Here is a 19,652-nt window from a genome sequence, read left to right as displayed (position 1 = left end):
CTTTATTATTGCTGTGAAATCATATTATTAGTCTGCTGCTTTGCATTTATATTATTTAATATCACATAATCCCTTTTCTTTGAGATTATACTCCCTATATCTCATTGCAGAACTATCAGCATTGTGGCTTTAGAGGCTACTTATAACAGGATCAAATTGTAATAGTAAGTAATAGAGTAATAGAGGCAACATATCACATTAAAACATTTTGTGATCTATTGGGTCTGGGTCAACCTAAAAACAAGGCCACTGGACTTCCACAACCCCATTATTTTTGTTATTACTCTCTTAAAAATAAAGGTAACAAATGAATGTTTTCTCAACAATGCCATAAAATAAAGATTTTGGTTCCACAAAGAACCTTTAAGTGATAAATAGTTCTTAAAAGAACATGTATTTTTCTTAGTATAAAGATTTTCTGTGGAATGGTGATTTTCCAGTGATGCCAATAACCATTATTTTCAAGAATGTAACCATTTACTGTAGATTTTAGCTTTCACTGTGATCCAATGTGGTACGAGTCCAGATAATCAGCACCATCCTCATGAACTAGGCCAGACTTCTCAGATCCTATTTTTGAAAAACTATTAATAGTAAGAGCAGAGGGAATTATGACTCAGATTGTCTGAAAGGATTGAGTGACCAAGAGCAGGATACAGTCAGGGTTTTTCAGCATTTCAGATCTAGGGACCCCCTTCCCATTCAGTTAAACAAGGGAATCCCAGTATAAAAATGCTAGATAAATGCATTCTCAGTAACATTTTAGTAACATAACTTTATGTCTAGCAGACATTTCTTGTTTCTATAATATTAAGTGTATCATTTACAGTATGTACCACCTTTGGGCATTCATTTAAAAATATATATATTATTTTAAAGAATATTTGAAAGAAAATTTATATATACTGAAAAAAAAATTAGAAATTGCTTGCAAATTTCACAAATAATTACAAAGAAACTCCAAGTAACAAATTGAATTAAATGTGACATTTTGAAGTATATAGACAAAAATTGTATTTTCTTGTAAAATTTATTCTAATAATCTCTAAATATCTGCTATATACAACTTTGAAAAAGGAAGTTTACAGTGTATATGTCTTCAGATGCACTGTAAGGCCATCATGGACAACCAGGGAAGGGCCAATATGGGATAGTAATTAAATGGAATATTTTTTTTTCTGGCCTTCAAAAGATTGTTTTAGATTTAACAGGTAAAAATAATCAGGTCATGGTTAATGTTCTGTCATGAGACCCTCGGGGAGCCCTTGAACCTGAACGGAGGAATGGATCACTCTGTGCTCAACGATGAATTATTGCAAAGCACTTGATCTTGTTTTAAGCTAATTCATTCAGACATGGATTGATATGAATAATCCCTTTCAGTCATGTGATCCAAAATAGTCCTTGTGCTGAATCCCAAGCCAGTAGAGCACCTTTGCTAAAAGGTCAGGGTTAGTTTTACACTTTGGTACATACTGAATTTTTTTTACTTCAGTTTTTAGTACTATTTTAATAGGGCATACAGGTTTATATCCTAAATCAGAATTTTTTTGGTGTTGTATCATCAGTTTGTACAGGCTTAAATGTTTATTGGGATGTCTGGATCAGTGCGGAAGCCAGAACAGTGAAGCTCACAGATGTGATAATGAACATTTTTTGTTGAGAAGCAGAGCTTGTGATCTTTTTTGTCATCATTCGCGATGGGTCAGCGACTCAGTGAGGATTCGGACGATAAAGAGATTGATGTTGCTGAACTGCAGGAGTGGTATAAAAAGTTTGTGACTGAATGTCCTAGCGGGACGCTCTTCATGCACGAGTTCAAGAGCTTCTTTGGTGTAACTGAAAACCCAGAAGCAGCCGGTTATATAGAAAACATGTTTCGTGCTTTTGATAAAAATGGGGTAAGTTATTCCATTTATTTCAGTTACAAAAAGTAGGCATAAACACTGTGTAAAAGTGAGTGTGTAAATACTTAATACTAATATAATATAATACTGGGAAAGAGATTGCATATAGAAAAAAAAATGAACTTGAAAGGTTTTTGACAGGTCAATCCTCTTTTCTCTTTACCTCCCTTTAATTTTTTTCATAGGACAACACTATTGATTTTCTGGAATATGTTGCAGCCTTAAATCTAGTGCTGCGAGGAAAGTTGGAGCACAAACTGAAATGGACTTTTAAAATGTATGACAAGGACGGGAGCGGCTGCATCGACAAAACAGAGCTCAGGGAGATTGTGGAGGTAATCATTTCTCATGTTGTCAACACAGTCAGATGGACTTAAACATCAATTGGGATTGTAATACTTCAGTGGTTTACTAGATTACTAAGGAAAAAAAGGATGAAAACTAATTCTGGGTGCATTTATACTGAGATTACATATTCATGACCTGTTTCATAACTTTCCCCTTGACATTGAAACTTAGTGAGATGTTTACAGGGGGTTAATCCATATGACCTCTGTGATAGCAGGACATTTGTGTGCAGGAATGCTATTATACTTTGTAATGCCGCTATAAAGAAGACATTTATGCATTTGGGATTACAAAAGAAAGAAATGGGCACATTTACTTTACTTTTACAGTCAATCTACCGCCTAAAGAAAGCCTGCCATGGTGAACTTGATGAAGAGTGTACCCTACTGACCCCAGATCAGGTGGTGGACCGAATATTCGAGCTAGTGGATGAGAATGGAGATGGTAAAACTTACTATGATTCATTATTTTTCTATGATTATTAAAGGGTTAAGACAAAGTTTAGTCTTTTCCTTTATTATAATATACAGTCTGCGTTTATTTAAGTACACTGATGTTAATAATTAATCAAACTGTGGAAAAATTGTGGATGTTTGCTCAAAGGCTTTCTTGAAAAAGCAGCTGGTGCAGAGTTTCTTTGCTGTGTCCTCAGGGGAGTTGTCTCTGGATGAGTTCATCGACGGGGCTCGACGTGACAAGTGGGTGATGAAGATGCTGCAGATGGACGTGAACCCCGGAGACTGGATCAATGAACAGAGACGCCGCAGCGCCAACTTCTGAACTCCATATTCACCAAGACAACCCTTAACTTAACCAGTATATACAGAGCATGCATAGCTTAGTCTTTGTCTTGGTTCTTTCAAGTGAATTTAAAGCCATCAGTCTTTTCTTTTTTATTTTAATGTAGTGGTGCAACTCCCATTTATTTCTTTGAAAAACAGAATTAATTCTATCTACATGTAAATATTCATGTTTTCCTTGTGGTTTGTTACATTCTTGTTAGGATTTGTTAAAGGCTCACTTTCATGACTGACTGGATTTCTGACTTTCTATTATTATTATTCTGCAGATGAGGTGCATTTGAGTTTACTGTATGTGGCATATTACTCAACTTAGAAACAACAGCAATTCATTTCAAATTGGCATATCTGATGTTTGTAAATACATGAATATTGTAAAGAGTGAAGTCCCTGGAAGGTCTCAGTTGTAAAGTTATTTCCATTTGTAAATTTACCACCTCTAGATTTAATGTAGGCTATTATTATTGAATTTATATATAATTATATATATATATATATATATATATATATATATATATATATATATATATATATATATATATATATATATATATATATATATATTTCATTTATTACAAAGGGAAGATTTTTTTTTTTGTTTTGTCAGCTGTGTTGAATTTAATTAATTGTAAAAATTAGTAGTTAGTAATTCTCCAGTAAGAGCAGTTTATTTATCATGATTATAATGGAGCAGGGTAAAAACAACAACAAAAAATCTCCATAGCAGAATATTACCAATATTATTTAGGACTCTTTTATTCAAGCCATCTTATGATTAAATTAACATCATAACATCACTGATGTTGTATCACTTTCTACTAATGTTTTAGTCTCAAGATTTCAGCAGTTGTCGCTATTTATCAAATTTTTTCAACGCTGCTGCGGAAACATAATATTTTATTATTAATATTTTAACAACTATTTTAAATATTATAATATAAAATTACTTAAAATGTCCCTGCTATGTTAAAGACTCCATATTTTAAAAAAAATCGATGATTATTATTATTATTATTTCCAAACATTAGCAGTTGTAGAATAACCATTAAATGCTGATGTATGAGATTGTTCAAATGAATAAACAACCAAATTCATACGTTACAGAAGCTTTTTTGGCGTATAAAATCTTTTCTTCATTTCGACGTAACCTTAATTCATTCACTTTCATCAGCATGTATCCGCCTTCTGTGTCTCTCGTTTGATTCATAAACAGCTCGCGCTCATGCACCTCCTGACGCTAGATGGCTCTTAAGCCTTTCAATACAACCAATCTAAACCTGCACTCGAAGCAAAAGCTTCTTTATTTACAGTGATTGACCTCGAACTACATGAACGTTTAAAGGGACGTAAAACACACATCAGCTTCATTGTTGTGGTTAAATGAAGCCTCGTGAAACACTGAGACTTTCCTCTGACTGTTTCGAGAAAAGATTCAAGGCTTCGAGAGTGACGAAAACAGCGCTATCTGGTGGTTAGTAAAAATAAACCAGCCGAAAGCCTGAAAAACAGATTTCACTATGATTTTACTTCATATAGTGTGACAACAGCTTGTGACAATGTTCAATAGCTTTTTGTAGTCAGTATAAAATGTGTGGGCAGGGATCGCTGTGCTCTTCAAGAAGAGGTTTGGTGAGGTTGAGGAGCTCTGATTGAGTGTGAACTATCATTACTGAGAGGTGCCTATCAAATTACACACCCTAATTTAAAAGCAGATATTGATTTTAGATTTGCTTTTTTATATGATTCTAGCTAAATTACTTGAAAATGACAATACCAAATAATTTTGCAGTTGCCAAAACTCAAATACAGCTTGATGATTGCATTTTTAAAGAATTAGGGTAACATTTCTTTTAAATTGATTTGATCATTCTGCTCAATAGACTGCAATAAGTGATGTCATTTTCTCTTGCTAGGATTGGCTGTGGGCTGGATAAACTGAAATGGGTAAATGTGTCATTAAGTCTTCCAGAACACAAAAATCTCCATCAGTGAGTACACAATCTTGACCACAGCAGGTCTGAAACCTACATTATTTCTGAACCGTTCTTATAGAATGGTTAGAGTATGGCTTATTATTCCAACGGAATTTCACAACGTACTTTATGGTGTGTAGGGTGTTCATTAGTCTTGTTTTGGGAAATATAAGCTCTTTAGACTGTTCCAGTTATATAAGTTAAATTCCATTATTTTTCCACCCTGGTGTTGCATCTCTAAATGTATGAATGTTCTTTTCATCACTACAGGGTGCGAGTTTCATTTGATTGTTTTATAAATCATGCTTTCTAGTTCATATTTTTCCAGGAAAAAATTAAGTGTACCTCAAATATAAATGCACTATAAATGTCCCATGAATAATACTTCCACCATTATTCTGATATCCTTATTTCCAATTGATTCTTTAGTATAGTGGTTCTCAACCCTGTTCCTGGAAACGTCTCGTTTCTGTGTCTGTGTCGCATTAGTCAGCCGCATATGTCACAGATCCTCTCTCATTTCAGAAAAGCAACCATTATAAAATTCACTATTAGTCCTCATGAGGGATAATTACAGTTATTTCTTTGGAATGTAATGGTCGACATGTAATGGTCAACATATATTGCTGACAAATGCGACCTATGGAGGGTGCAGCCTTTGAAATGAGACACAGCGAAAATGTGTTGTTTTGGGGGGACTCCAGGAACAGGGTTGGGATCCACTGCCTTGGTATATTATAAATAGTATTGGAAAGCATTCTGTCTTTAGATTGTGCTAATGATAGGAAATGGACTCATGTTTACTGTTTTACATTCAAGGAGACTATGTCAATATTCATTATATCATGTCTATTATATATATATATATATATATATAAATCATTTAAAAAGACAAAATTAGAATATTTAAACATTATGCTTACAGCAATATTTATTTTATTTTGCAAAAGAATTAACTAGAGTTAACTAGAATTTCATGTTTAAATTTTATACCCAGATGTTTAGATTCTAAAATTGTTCTCAAAATGATACTCAGTGAAATAAAAATATAACCTATATATTTGAGATGCCGATCTAAATACTATACATAAGTGTGGTTTGAATTCTTTATGTAAGTTTAAAATCAGTTAATAAAGTCAACCATGTGATTTAACAGGACAAATTGTGTTGACAGAGGAATCAATGCTGCTGTAATTACAGAGACATTGTAATGATTAGCTTTTAAGTACTAAAATTACTTAAAGACAGTGCCCAGGCTGATTTTAACAGTCTTAATCAGAAGCCATCTGCGGTTCCTTACCCTACTTTAAAATATCACACAACCTCTCATCATAATAATCATAGTTATCTTGACAGTCCTCCCAGGGTGTAAAGTTATCTTCCTCGTTCTCAACAAAAGTAGACCAAACATACGCAAAATCCACAGGCCTCATCATGCATATTTTACACCCTGCCCTAACTAGCGCCTGAAGTCCGACCTGTATCTCTGGTTCCTCCCACTGGAAGAGACGGGAGCAGTGGATAATAAGGCGCATTGTCTTGCGTGCTCGCAAGATCTCTACGAGTTTAGTAGCGCAGGCTGCGCAAGGGCTTGAGGACATGTGCCAGGTCACTGTGTAGTGGAGTGACTTGTCGTAATAGGCCAGCACCTGTTGAAAGAAGGCTTCTTCGGCATGTGAACCCGAATGCTCATCCTCCAGGTAACCGCGAAGGCCATCTGTCTCTCCTGCGCCTCCTTGAATGTCTACCTGGTAGCACAGGAAGGTCTTGTTGCGCCCAGAGGAATATTCCACATTTCTAAATTGGAACTTAAAGAAGGTCGGGTTCATTCTGTCTCTGTGGGAATAAGGAAGACATTTGGAATAAGACTTTTTTCACAATATATTGTGAGAAAAATGTAAGTAGAAGTTGGAATACACTACATGACTTCAATACTAAAAGATTTAACAGATTTGAAAATCACCCAGGCAACTTTGTAAATGGTTACAGAGAAAAACTAGATTTGCACACTTTTACGACTTCAGACTTTCAGGTTGTTCCAAACATGGCAAACGCAGAAACGTGCACCTTGTTGCTAGGACACACATTGGAAACTGGACTCAGACTGGATGGAATCATAATCTAAAGCTCTAAATTGGAGACTGTGCCCATCATACACTACATGATTTTCTGTGAAATCTCTCAACTCCACAACTGCCCAGTATCTGCAGACTGGCTCTGCCTTTCAGCAACAAACATCAACTACAAATATGGGCAAAAATCTGTGCAAAAGTTGTGTGGTGTATTCCAGCTTTAAAACAAATTAATGCTTTAACTTTGGACAAGAAGCATTCAGTTTGAAATAATAAGACTACAGAGACTTAATGGGCTTTTATTCATCACTTTAAATAGATTAACATAACATGTTAGGTTTAGTTTTCTCTGGATTTTTATTTTATTTGAAAGAAGAACCCATTAAGTGGTAAGAGGTGGTGGTGGATTTTATTGGCCCTGATGTACACTACATGGCTTAAAGTTAATGGCCATCTGAACACCACAGTCATATGTGCTTGCTGAATGATTTCAAAACCAGATATGAATAGGGAATTATTCTGCTCTAACAGCTCCCATTTTCATGGGAAGGTTGTCCACTAGAATTTGGATGATGGTTGAGATTTTCTCCCATTCAAACATGAGAGCCAATGGGGTTTCCTCTCTGGATTTGTGCAGGTCAATCAACCTTATGGACCTCACTTAGTGCTGTACCCTGTTGAAAGTAATTGAGCTCTTTGGTTCTCTAAATCTTTGTTTTAGGTAATTGCATGTCTGTGTGCTTGATTTTATGCTAATGTACTGTCGTGTAGCTGAAATAGTCAAACTGGTTAATTAGAAGGAGGTGCCCACATACATTTGGTCATTAAGTGCCTGTATCATAATTGTTTACTTGCTAATTGCTAATGTTCTTGTTCAACATGTTGGAATTTCAGATGTAACTGGTGAATGCTAAATACTCATGCATTATCTATGTTTTAATTTATTAAAGGTCCAAAGTGGCATAGTAATCTTAAAATAGGTTGTGGTGTCATGCACTATGCCATGCTGTTATGAATTTTAAAGATAGACTATCAGAAACAAATTGTACAACAGCTCGACAGTACCCTTAAAGGGACAAATTTGTGCCAATACTCCTAAAAGGTGCATAATAATTACTTAGTGGAAATATATACTCTTAAGTTACAATTGTAAACGGTTTATGGTTAAATAATTCACAAAGTTGTCCCTTTTTATTGAGCCAGAGACAAGCTGTTGTGTCCCTATAGCTACAAATATTTAGCTTTAAGATTTTTTTTTCCCAATGTTCTTGCTAAGTGACTGAAGTATTACCGTGGTATCCAGTTTGTATAAGTGAAAGATATCTGACATACCCTACAATGATCTCAAATGGAGGCAGCTCCATAGGCTCCAGCTCAAACTCCTCATCTTTGACAGGGTGTTTGGCTCCTTCTGCTACCTCCCCATTTCCTTGAGGCATCTCCTCATTTTTTTTAGGCATCTCCTCATTTTTTTTAGGCATTTCTTCATTTTTTTGCTGATTTTCTGGGTTCTTCTCTGGCTTCTTTGTCATCTTTTCACCTTTATATTTGTTCTTTTCTTTCTCCTTTTCAGATTTACTCTCTACTTTCTCGACTTTCTTTTCTTTCTTCTTTATCAGACCACCTTTACTGGGGGTCTTGCTTTCCTTTCTGTCCGCCATGAATTAGCTGTGCAGTGAAATGAGTCTGCTAGCTGTGAGTGTGTGAAGGGTGCTGTTGATTTAGTTTGTGAGTCAGAGAGATGACAGCATGAATATGTTCCTAAGTCTTAGAGTTAAAGATGAAGATAAAGATAACTCTGTCACAAACAGGAGCTGCGCAGAGAGGGAGGGAGACTGAAGGGCACCTGCTCTCTTGTTTCCATGCTAAAAAAAGAACAAAGTATAATGGGGTGGGGGTTGGGGGTTGTTATGCATTCATTGTTCAAACATGTCACTGCCCCATTTTGTTCAACGGGTGCATCAAGGAGCCATTTTCTTTTTGCTAAATTTCAAATGTGTAATGAGGATTGACACTTAATGGCATATAACCCAGATTCATCAAATTTCCCTCTCCTTTTGAGCAAGATATTATTGCTGTTCACACATCAACAACAGGCAGTTTATTAATAACTATAGTTTGGCAGAGTGTTCAGAAAGACTCAGTCTCTTTACATAGTGAATGCCATAGTTCAGTTTAGGCCTTTACTACCCTCACATCAGGTTGGTCTAAAGGTCAGCATGGCGCTGGCCAGTCCCTGAAGAATCTATTATTTATTTTTATTTTATTTTATGTACTCACTGACCTGTGAGCAAACTGTGTTACCATTTACAGACACTTAAGATGTTGTGATGAAGAACTGGGTAACTCTGAAGAAGATAACAGATTTGAAATATGGTGTTTTTTAAGGTTAGATTCCTGTACAGAGTGCTGATGTCCCCACTCTACCATTTTGAGTCATTAGTACTGTGTCACTAGTTCCCTGACAGTTTTTTTTACACATTCTTGAACTTCTGCCAGAGCTGGGAAACTAGGGAAAGTCCAATGGTTTTGCCAATGTTCAGGATACCAGCTTACTGAGCAGTATACACTGTGTACTGCAGACTATTTTTAAAAACAGTATGTGAAACAGGCAGTGTTATTCCACAATAAAATAAAATTATATTGTTTAATTCTGCAAATGTGTCCAGTTTTCATCTTTTGGCTGATAATCTGGTTCATCCATCACAATAAAAATTGAAGGAAAATGTATTGGTATTTTATATAGTTTATCATATATACTGCACTAATCATAAGAGTAGTTGCATTCCCACTTCTCTAACAAAATCTGAGCTGCGTGATTGTTTATATCTTCTCAAAATGTAAACGGTATTATATGTCTATCTATTAAGTTGGATAATATATGTTATATATCCAACTTTATCCGCATACATACAGTACACTTAAGTGATATATAATTTATAGTAAATCTCAAATGCTGTTTATTTTGTCACCAAATGTAACATTGTTGCCTTTATATCTTCATCCTTATATAACGTTATCCATATACATATACCTAAGCAGGGTGATATTTTAAATATATAATATCTCAACTTGATTGTTTGTATTATGGCAAAATACAGCTAAATGTGACTCTCAAAGGGATAGTTCACACACAAATGAAAATTAGCCCATGATTTACTCACCCTCAGGACATCCTAGACATGTCTGACAATCCTCTTTCAGATAAACACAATAACAGTATATTTAAAATTGTCCTGGCTCTTCCAAGCTGTATAATGGCCCTTTATAATGCCCCTGTTTTTGAAGCCTAAAAAACTGGATCCATCCATCATAAAACTACTCCACATGGCTCCGGGGTGTTAATAGCCTTCTAAAGTGAAATGATGCATTAGTGTAAGACAACTCTGGATTTAGATTTTTCGTTCACAAAATGACATTCAAGCTTTTGACGAGGACTGGAATTGGGAACAGCTGATTGTAGCCTATTGTAATAATGTTATCTCTGGTATCCTGGTCTTTGATTGTATATGTATTCAGGGGGAACGGCTCTGGATGGCGATTGCAGGGAGGGTGGGACGTTCGCTTTGAGTGCTATCAGGCTAATGCCGCGTTTCCACCAAAATTACCCAGAACAGTTGTACCAGATACTTTTTTCCCCCCAGACCTGTTGCTTTCTGCGTTTCCACCGTGGTACCATGTACCATGAATATTAGGCAAATAGTCTTTTAGACTTTGCGAGTTGGACTTAGGTGGACAAGACGACGCAAATCTGGTAATTCTGCAAACAGCGGCGTACTTGATAACATCAGTCAGCTTCCCTTGGCTACTGCAATTTTCCTCACTGTATATTTACAATAAGATGAAATATGATATCAAACACCACTGCCTCCTTTCGTTTTCATTTAAACATATTAACAGCCGCAGAAATGTAGTTCAGGGAAAAGTGTAGGCCTATATAGCCTACATTACAATGAAACGAAATATTACATCAAACAGTATTGCCTCTTTTTATTTTCATTTTAACATATTAATAGATTAATTGAATAAAGACCAAAGATTACCTGTTAGATTTATCCAAAACGAAATATATTTTATGTTTAACCGCTAAAAAGACCTCAGAGCCAGCGGTACATGTCAGAAGATCACTGAGCTCCCGCTGATCGTCTCCGAAATCAGTGAAACACATTTTTAAATAGGCGCTGTCTTTATAAATAAACCACATATTTCAGTTTTAAACAACAACATTCTCGCCTGAAATACTTTAAAAACTACATTTCATGACATGATAACAGTAATATTTTGAAAATAATCAAAAATAAATTGTGGTTGAAATCACAATGAAAACCAATCAGCATGCTCGGTGCTCAAGTCCCGCCCCCGAAGGTTCAGGACCTTTGAAAAGCAGGGACTTTCTGGGGGGCAATTTTTTTTTACACTGAACTTTATTTAGATCCTGGTTCCTGCAGTGGAAACATGCCGAGGACCAACCCAAAGTCCTGGGTAAAGTTGCAGCGGTGGAAATGCGACTTCTAGCTAGCATTTTACAAGATCTCCTACTGCACCTTTAGGTTTGTAACGCATGCATCACATCGACATCTACTCAAGAAAACAAAATATTAGGGATAATTTAATCTCCCCTAGATAATTAGATGATTGAGAATTATTAACTGTCAGAGTTGGAAGGAGAAACATACTAGTAAAATGATTCTTACTATTTTTATAACTTTGTGTTAATGTTTGAGTTTTTAATTGCTGGTTAATTTATTCAGTTAGTGAATATCAGTATTTCAGTATGTACTTGGTTTTACCCATTAAAGCAGCATAAATTAGATTTTGGATTTTATAAGCTATATGTGTTATGCACAATAGCAAATAAAGTCATTAAATGAATTCAAATGTTTCAGCCTATTGTGGACAAATCTAAAGGCTTGAAATATGTTACATTCATAGTTTAGCTGGGATAACAATGAGGTCATTTCTATTTACAATGGACATTGTATTTAGTCACACCCCTTACCAGTGATTAATGTTATTTTCATAATGAAACTGACCAATTTATCACACAAACACAGCTACACATCACATCCACAGCAACTGACTGACATAGATAGAGATTGCAATTGAGAGCAGGACTGCAATTTCTTTTGAGGTTTGGCAGGACGGAATGTGACAATGAGGAAATGAAATTGCAATAGGAGCCTCTGCTATCGCTGTTTCAATATGGCTTGGCCATTTCTGCATGAATGTTGAAAAATGAAATGTCAAATGGACTTTGCTTTTCCATTTAAAATTTGGCAGACATTGCAAATGATGTGTGCACAAACAGAATACGCAATTGCAAATACAATGTTGCGCAGAATATGATACTGTACTCCCTCTGAGATTGAATGGGAAACTGAAATCAGGCTTCACATCCCACGTACACACACTCACGAATGTTCATTATATCTGCACTGCAGCAGTGCCCCCTCGCCTTACACATAAATCTGTTTGAAATTGAGTTTATTGATTGAATGTCCTTTTACTATTTTCTTCACCACATGATCAGAATACAAGCATGCATAATATCTGCTGTTGTGATCCACAACCTTAGCACAAGAGTGCTGTAGTTATAACTGTAAATGTACACACTGACATCAGTGATTGTGTTGTAAAGACAGTGAAATTGCTAAACCTTTGGCATGTTATTGTATGCAGTTATGACAGGACAAAAAGTCAGGGTTTGATAACAAACACTTTTTTAATGAAATTGAAAAGTATTTTTCACAACAAAAGTTCCTTAATGCACAACAACTCTTCTTAATATCCCACTGGCTTGACTGCTCTCCATTCAGCCTTGCAAGACTGCAGTCCACCATCAGCATTCTCTGATTCCCCATAGGCCTGAAATGTAATTATTTTCAAGTACAGATCCTGCCTGCAGTTTTTCTATTGGGTGGATTTTGTACACAAAGAACCCACACAAAAAGCTTGCCAGCCTCACTGTAACTCTTTTTGACCAATTCTTAGATTAATATAAAGCTAACTAATATACACCAAATGTGTGATAACGTAATGTTTAATTTAGCTGTAAATGTACTATTCTATTTCTTAAAGGTGTTCTGAGAAAGCCTTTGGCTGGAAGAATAGTGTGTTTTCTGGGGTTCTACATCATGCTGATAGTGAAGGAGAATTATTATGTAAATATTTAACAATTAATCAAGGATAGGTACAATGTGCACTGCACTTATTTGATCCCATTACATTTTTGGGTGGTGAAATTTAGTAGACAGAACATAATGTTTAGAAATGTCTGCAATAAAGCATCTGATAATGTGCCATAATAGGTAAATAGGTAAACACTTTATAATAACTTTAATTTCCTTTTTCATCAAATCGCATTATATTTTCATATAGTTAGGAGACAGACAGACAAATATAAAAGTTATTATAAATTGTTACCTATAATAGCTAATTAATTTATCTAATTTAGGTCTAGCCTTTTGTACAATAACTAAAAACATTTTTCTTTTTTTTTTTTTTTGCTGACAAGATTTTGTTTACTTTGGGGTAAATGTACAGTTTTTATAGATATTATATCAGGCACAATCCCCACTTTGCATTTGAGGTGTTTGGTTTGATATCAGTATAAGCTCTCTTTGCATTTAGGACCAGAGTATCCTATAGTTAGCCTTCAAGTAAATCAGAGTGTCCAGGTTTTTTGGCAGAAGTCGGCATTGCTCTGGTCTGAGTGTCTTGCTAACCAGGTTAAATATCTGGTCCACTGATGTGGTTGTTGCTGGCACAGTAAAAACTTTTTTGGCTACTTGTGAGAGCAGAGGGAAATCAATGGACTTGCGTTTCCAGTATTGTAGTGGATCCTCGTCTGTGGGTTCTTCGTGGAGATATGTGGACAGCTCCTGCTCCACAGTTTTGGCCTGGGCCATCGGCCTCTGCTTAATGAAAGAGAACAGCTTGCAGCGTTTGGATGGTGATGGCTGGGCCTCTGAGTGATGTTCTAGTGGACTCAAAGGCCGAGTATGCTTTCCAACCTCTTCCAGAAGCACCTGTTTGTGCCAGTCGCTGTCACTGCTCCAGGACAGCTTGAACTGTGGGTCCAGGGTGGTGGCTGTTACATAAAGAGGGTCCTCAAGAATGCCTGCCAGTCTGCGGTCCAGAGCTTGAGACAATCCCATCACGATCCCAGAGCACTGGTGAGTTACGATCTCAGCCAGGTGCTTGCGCAGACCTAGCACACAGGGCAGGGCTAGGCTGATGGACACGTGCTTGTCTCCTTGGACCATGTCTGAGGCCTCCTCAAAAGGCTCCAACACCTCAACCAGCTCCCGTAGTACTGCTTTTTCTAAGTTGCCAAGGACTAGGTCATTTATATCCACAATGTCCTCAAGAAAATCCATTGACTCCACCATTTGCCGCAGTATTTTTAACTGAGCGTTCCACTTGTCTGTGGATGAGAGACAATTTGTTAAGGTACTGGAGCTGAACACTTGAACAAGTTTTTCAGGAGCCACTGTAGCAATTATGTAGTTATACAGGCGGGCTGCTTTGTTTAGAGGGACTGATATCTGAGGGGAAGCGCAAACTCCTTCCTTAACACACTGAGCTAGCAATCGAGCAAAGCAGTCTATCCTACTTCGACCAAGACACTGATCTAAAGACTTGCAGTTCTCGTTGCTACTAATGGTTTCTTTGGTGTCACTAGACTCTTCTTCGCTACCATCTTCCTCCTCTTCTTCACCATTTCCAATGAGACTGAACCCAGGAAGACGAAAAGCAGATCTGTTTTCACAGGGCGACAAATCTGCGACGACTCTAAACACTTTTCCAGACATGCCATGTGATTCGGAGATCTCATCAAACTCGCTGAGCATTTGCTGAGTGTTGCTGTGGTCTGGAAGAGGTAAGCATGCCAAAAGAGTGGATCTGATGTGCCAGTCTGCGTTAATGAAATGGCAAGTCACTCCAAGAAACCCAGCACCACTGTTGTAACCTGCAGAGCTGCTTCTCCACAGGTCAAGGGTCACACTGCAGGACTCGGCTCCTTTTAGAGCCTGTTTGGCGGCTAGTTGGACTTGGGAGACGTAGGCTGGCAGGAGCTGCTGTTGTATATAATGGCATGGTACGGGTATGTAACGGGGCTCCAGGAGCTGAAGAAGCTCACGAAAACCCTCATATTCCACTATCTTTGCTGGTTGCAGGTCTCGGATGATCATCTTGGCAATAGCTTCTGATATTAGGGATTGGCGAGGGTCACTGTACTCAAACTTGTTCATCCCAGCACTGGTTTGAGAGATCACTCTGCCACTTGGAGGGCCGGTAGACATCTGCATTGCCTCCCTTTTCACATCTTTCTTCCTCACAAACTCATCATACATGGCCTGATGTTTGCGCTGTGAATGTGACAATTATATACAGGTGAAATACATATAGAACACAATATACATGATCATGTAAACATATATCTAAACACACATGAATAACAGAATATTAAAGATTCTCGCACTTTCTGACTATTGAACTTCTATTATTTTCAGGCATGTGTTTATCATAAACTCACTTGAAAGAAATTGCACTTACACAGCACATTTTAAAAAAACATATATTATTAATTTCTATATTGACCAGGAAATTACCATTTTAATTCATATCTTAAATCTCTATTACCCTGAATAGTGTCAAGGCATGGTTAAAACTCTCGTATTTGTCATGTTATTAGACGCAAAGCACTGTTTCATTTTAAAAAATTAACCCTTACCTTTAAATGCGTAACAAAGTTAGAAGTAACTGTCCGTTTAGCCTGAATCCTTGTTCCACAAGCTTTGCAGTTTGATTCAATTTTGCCATTTTCTCCCTCACAGACGATATTGAAGTAATCCAGAATGGAGACCCTAGATTTTGACGCCATCAGTGATCTTAAATCTTCCACGATATGAGCATCAATACAGTAAGAATAACACTTAGAAACCGAGAACAATATGTGATATTCTCTTTCGTTTTGTATCAAATATTAATCTAGTTTTTGGGAATCAATGTTAACAGCCTCGTCTCATCATAGAGATAAAAGGATAGTAATCTGACCGAGATCGCTTGTTCACCTGGTCTGACACTGATTGTGAAAATATCTTCTCGGTTACACGGCTCAGTAAAAATATAATAACAGACGTCCATCAAATCTGCGCGAGCGCGCAAACGATATTATGCGTTGTGACGGTTCCGACCGTAAACATCGTTATCCGCTAACAGCTCTTTTCCGATGAACACCAGGAAGTAGACGGCGAATGGGGAATATATTTATTTATTAACCATTCCGGCTCTGTTTGAATGTTTTGATTTTATTCGTGAATAGGCACCTACAGCTTGATACAAGGCTAATAAAGGTACCACAACAAAGATCGGGATGTGTTACATCTCGTTTTGTGCGTTAAATTTAATGCAGCGATTAAATGTAATCTGATAGCTCAAGCAGACAAGAAGCGAGGACGCGCCTGATACTTACTGCTCGTGCTCGTTTTTCACGTATTGTTTTTCGAGGTTTCAGCAGGAATTTTTGACGTCAAGAAAAAGTTACAATTACATTGAACCAACAATTAAATTATTTGATCTAATCCAAGACACTGTTGTCTTTTAGAGTTGCTTCACATCAGAATATGAACTCTCTCCTTAGTTGAGTTTCCATAACTGATTCTCCTATTTTTCCTATTACTTAGCTGCTTAGACATAATCTGTATTGTCAAAAGCACTATACAAATAAACGTGACTTGACAGGAAATATCTGATAACTAATGATTGCAGGAGTATTTACATTTAAAATGACAAAATTATGTTCAACCATATAGTTCTCAAAAACTAACGTACTGAAAAAGTATCTTATTGTTGTAGTACTTTTATAAGTTTAGGATTATCCTGAATTTAACTGTGCATTACTGCTCAAAAAAAGATAATATGGCTAATCAAAAATATTTTTATTAAGAAAACAACTCTGTTCATTTAATTATAGTGTTTTCAGTGATTTTGTGACATGTCAAACATCTGATATTTTTCAAAACAGTAAAATTGAGTTAAAGACTATGGCTTCATTTGGTTCATACACATTTTTAATAAATCTTAATTACAGATGAAAGTGAATAAGATCACAGTTATTCGTTTTCCATTTCTGGCTAAGTCTTCTCGGTCTTCGGTTGCTTTTCCTTCATCTGTCCCTGCATCTCTTTTCTTATAGCAATTATTGCACTTTGTAGAGATGCAATTTCTGCTGAGAGAGTGATGACTGTGGGGGGGTTGGGGGGGGGGGTTTAAAAAAAAAAAGTGTTAACCGTTAAATAAACCCAGTATACAAGACACAGTATTTCCATAAAACAAATAAATCATATCGAAATAATTCTTCATATATATGCTACATAGCAAACATACAGCAAAGCACACCACATCGATATACTACAGAGGGACAGAATTAAATATAGCATGAGCAAATAATATTTATAAAAGACAAAAGAGCTCACCCTCTTTAAATGCAGACTGAGCTTGTTTCAGATTTTGTGGTACAAGGATTCCAAACCACTTCAAAGGATCCCTGTGCTCTGGTGTGGATGACTCTGCCTTTGTTTTTACTTGAGGGTCTGTCTCCTGATCCTCCTCTTTAACCTTTTGGATGGTATTTATTCGCCTTCTGAGACCTGAAACTTTCAATAATGTTGTCATGAACAGACAATCATACAATTACAGCTTTAGGTCCCTAAACAAGCAACACTTTGGAAAGACTTGACTTAAATCAAAACATAATACAGTAATTTAAATCTGACATACCGGTCTCTTTCACTCCAATGTCTTCAATCGCGTTCCTCTTCAATTCTTCTGTTTTATTCTCTTTTCTCTCACATTTGAACTCAGCTGTCCCATCTTCCAACATACTGTTGTTAAGCCAAGCACAGTGATCTATGTAAATGATTAAGACTTACACACAAATCAGATGTTATTTAATCGCATGATATTCTACTAACCTGGTTTCAACATAAACAAGCGGCTCCATCTCACTAGCGTACTGCAGAGAGGAGACATGCTTATTTCCCATTGAATAACGTGCTTTGGCAATTGAAAACCATCCCTGTGTTAAGAAAATACATCTAATTATATTAAGAATACAAATAAAAATAATTCGCGTGCAAATACGTAATTATGGACAAGTTGGATTCCATTCCCAATATGAATATGTGCTCAAACTAATCAAGTGTATTTGCACGTTTCACCTCCTCTATAAGGGAATTAAGTTTATGTCGTTTCTCCTCCAGAGCCTCGAGCTGGTCCATGAAAAGCAGCAACTGCTCGTCCAAACGAAGCTGTTGATCAACACGCATTTCTGTCGTTTTATCCGCTAAACAGAACCAAACAATAATAACCAGTAGTAAAATAAATGACTTAATGAAGAATGAAACGAGTAGTATTCCTGTCGAACGCTTTCCGAGTGACGTTAAGAACCTTTTACCGGTCACGTGACAAGAAGTCACATGACATCAGTTAACTGTTACGTAGATTGCGTAGTTTAGTACGAGTTTTGTGAATGCAGTATTAACAGGATTTATATGTAGCACAAAAAGCGTTTAAGTTATCATTAATATATTTTTTCCAAAAATATGGGTTGTATAATAAAATGTTCACTTAGTGTGTTTTGTGTGTAATCTGAACGTGCTGAATATTTCGCTTGATGTATTTGTGGCTTTTTAAAGTATGGACTCGAATTCGTAAAACATAAACAAACACAAACACACACACACACACACACGCTACTTTTATCATGCATACATACTTCATGGCAAGTCAGATCTGTCAACATTAGCTTACTAGGCCAGCTCTCGCTGCCCCCGGAGTTTTTTGTTTGTTTTGTGTGTGTACATGTTTTTGCCTAATTATTGGTCTTTTGTTTTTCTATTGTACATCATAGCTTAATAGTACTTTTTACTAAATATATTTACATTGTTTTATTGTATGTAAATATGTACTTTTACTCTCTTTTAGGGTGACTATTACCATCTGTCTAGGGACTGCATGTGAAAATAGCCTTCTGGCTAACTCTGTCATATTGACAGAACTGTTCATTAATATGCATTGTCCCTGTAATAAATAAATAAAAAGATTATTTCCCATACCGGGAGTCGAACCCGGGCCGCCTGGGTGAAAACCAGGAATCCTAACCGCTAGACCATATGGGAGATAAACAACAGAAAATAAGCAGACTTTTTAACTTAGTATGTGTCATTTCTTTGTTATTATATAAATTCATTTTATCAAAGTGTCCGTCATTCATGTTTGTCTTTTCAACATCGTATCCGTATCACTAGTCAATGATTAAACGTAAAGATCAATGGTAGAAGCTCACATTATTTTCACTAGCCACCATAAACATGCCGCATTATGAATGACTTTGAATCATCTAGTTGTAGTTAGTCATCTAGTTGTTTTTCTAGTTGTATTAACAGGCTAGAAAAAGTAGTATGCTCATATGTCAAAATATTGCTTGGTTAAACACAGTACTGTATAGATACAAAATACCAACTCCACTAGACGCTTCCATCACCT

At 36.4% G+C, this 19,652-nt stretch overlaps 4 protein-coding genes and 1 non-coding gene across 6 annotated transcripts; 1 reads left to right on the top strand and 4 right to left on the bottom strand.

Moving 5' to 3' along the window:
- Window positions 1-1,404: 1,404 nt before the first annotated feature.
- LOC132129624 (guanylyl cyclase-activating protein 2-like) lies at window positions 1,405-3,451 on the top strand. The gene is made up of 4 exons (XM_059541263.1): window positions 1,405-1,901; window positions 2,093-2,242; window positions 2,585-2,699; window positions 2,908-3,451. The coding sequence occupies exons 1-4, from the start codon at window positions 1,701-1,703 to the stop codon at window positions 3,033-3,035; spliced, it is 594 nt and encodes a 197-aa protein (XP_059397246.1). The 5' UTR covers window positions 1,405-1,700; the 3' UTR covers window positions 3,036-3,451.
- Window positions 3,452-5,990: 2,539 nt separating this feature from the next.
- Window positions 5,991-8,890, bottom strand: LOC132128966 (C->U-editing enzyme APOBEC-2-like). Its single transcript, XM_059540379.1, has 2 exons — window positions 8,433-8,890; window positions 5,991-6,864 (listed from the first exon to the last, which is right to left on the bottom strand). Exons 1-2 carry the CDS (start codon window positions 8,759-8,761, stop codon window positions 6,330-6,332), a joined length of 864 nt encoding a protein of 287 aa, XP_059396362.1. The 5' UTR covers window positions 8,762-8,890; the 3' UTR covers window positions 5,991-6,329.
- A 3,911-nt stretch (window positions 8,891-12,801) lies between these two features.
- Window positions 12,802-16,512, bottom strand: LOC132128965 (zinc finger BED domain-containing protein 4-like). Its single transcript, XM_059540378.1, has 2 exons — window positions 15,838-16,512; window positions 12,802-15,472 (listed from the first exon to the last, which is right to left on the bottom strand). Exons 1-2 carry the CDS (start codon window positions 15,985-15,987, stop codon window positions 13,727-13,729), a joined length of 1,896 nt encoding a protein of 631 aa, XP_059396361.1. The 5' UTR covers window positions 15,988-16,512; the 3' UTR covers window positions 12,802-13,726.
- Window positions 16,513-17,158: 646 nt separating this feature from the next.
- Window positions 17,159-18,591, bottom strand: LOC132129060 (coiled-coil domain-containing protein 115-like). 2 transcript variants are annotated; one of them, XM_059540483.1, is made up of 5 exons: window positions 18,326-18,591; window positions 18,080-18,183; window positions 17,886-17,989; window positions 17,582-17,755; window positions 17,159-17,349 (listed from the first exon to the last, which is right to left on the bottom strand). In XM_059540483.1, the coding sequence occupies exons 1-5, from the start codon at window positions 18,431-18,433 to the stop codon at window positions 17,240-17,242; spliced, it is 600 nt and encodes a 199-aa protein (XP_059396466.1). In that variant the 5' UTR covers window positions 18,434-18,591; the 3' UTR covers window positions 17,159-17,239. The 2 variants fall into 2 exon arrangements, with proteins under 2 accessions (XP_059396466.1, XP_059396465.1); XM_059540482.1 differs by having other exon boundaries at window positions 17,582-17,761; window positions 18,326-18,587.
- A 622-nt stretch (window positions 18,592-19,213) lies between these two features.
- trnae-uuc (transfer RNA glutamic acid (anticodon UUC)) lies at window positions 19,214-19,285 on the bottom strand. The gene has a single exon. It is a non-coding gene; the product is annotated as a tRNA-Glu (tRNA).
- Between the last annotated feature and the right edge of the window lie 367 nt (window positions 19,286-19,652).

This window comes from Carassius carassius, chromosome 46, assembly GCF_963082965.1.
Source record: "Carassius carassius chromosome 46, fCarCar2.1, whole genome shotgun sequence".
Taxonomy (NCBI): domain Eukaryota; kingdom Metazoa; phylum Chordata; class Actinopteri; order Cypriniformes; family Cyprinidae; genus Carassius; species Carassius carassius.
This window is presented reverse-complemented; position numbering and strand designations above follow the sequence as displayed.

Coding starts and splice junctions, on each gene's coding strand:
- LOC132129624 (XM_059541263.1), top strand. CDS start 1,701: ATGGGTCAGCGACTCAGTGAGGATTCGGACGATAAAGAGATTGATGTT. Junction 1,902..2,092: donor GTGCTTTTGATAAAAATGGG/GTAAGTTATTCC, acceptor TTTTTTTCATAG/GACAACACTATTGATTTTCT. Junction 2,700..2,907: donor AGTGGATGAGAATGGAGATG/GTAAAACTTACT, acceptor CTGTGTCCTCAG/GGGAGTTGTCTCTGGATGAG.
- LOC132128966 (XM_059540379.1), bottom strand. CDS start 8,761: ATGGCGGACAGAAAGGAAAGCAAGACCCCCAGTAAAGGTGGTCTGATA. Junction 6,865..8,432: donor CCATTTGAGATCATTGTAGG/GTATGTCAGATA, acceptor TTATTCCCACAG/AGACAGAATGAACCCGACCT.
- LOC132128965 (XM_059540378.1), bottom strand. CDS start 15,987: ATGGCGTCAAAATCTAGGGTCTCCATTCTGGATTACTTCAATATCGTC. Junction 15,473..15,837: donor ACTTTGTTACGCATTTAAAG/GTAAGGGTTAAT, acceptor TCACATTCACAG/CGCAAACATCAGGCCATGTA.
- LOC132129060 (XM_059540482.1), bottom strand. CDS start 18,433: ATGCGTGTTGATCAACAGCTTCGTTTGGACGAGCAGTTGCTGCTTTTC. Junction 17,990..18,079: donor CTTGTTTATGTTGAAACCAG/GTTAGTAGAATA, acceptor GCTTAACAACAG/TATGTTGGAAGATGGGACAG. Junction 17,350..17,581: donor TCAGTCTGCATTTAAAGAGG/GTGAGCTCTTTT, acceptor ACCCCCCCACAG/TCATCACTCTCTCAGCAGAA.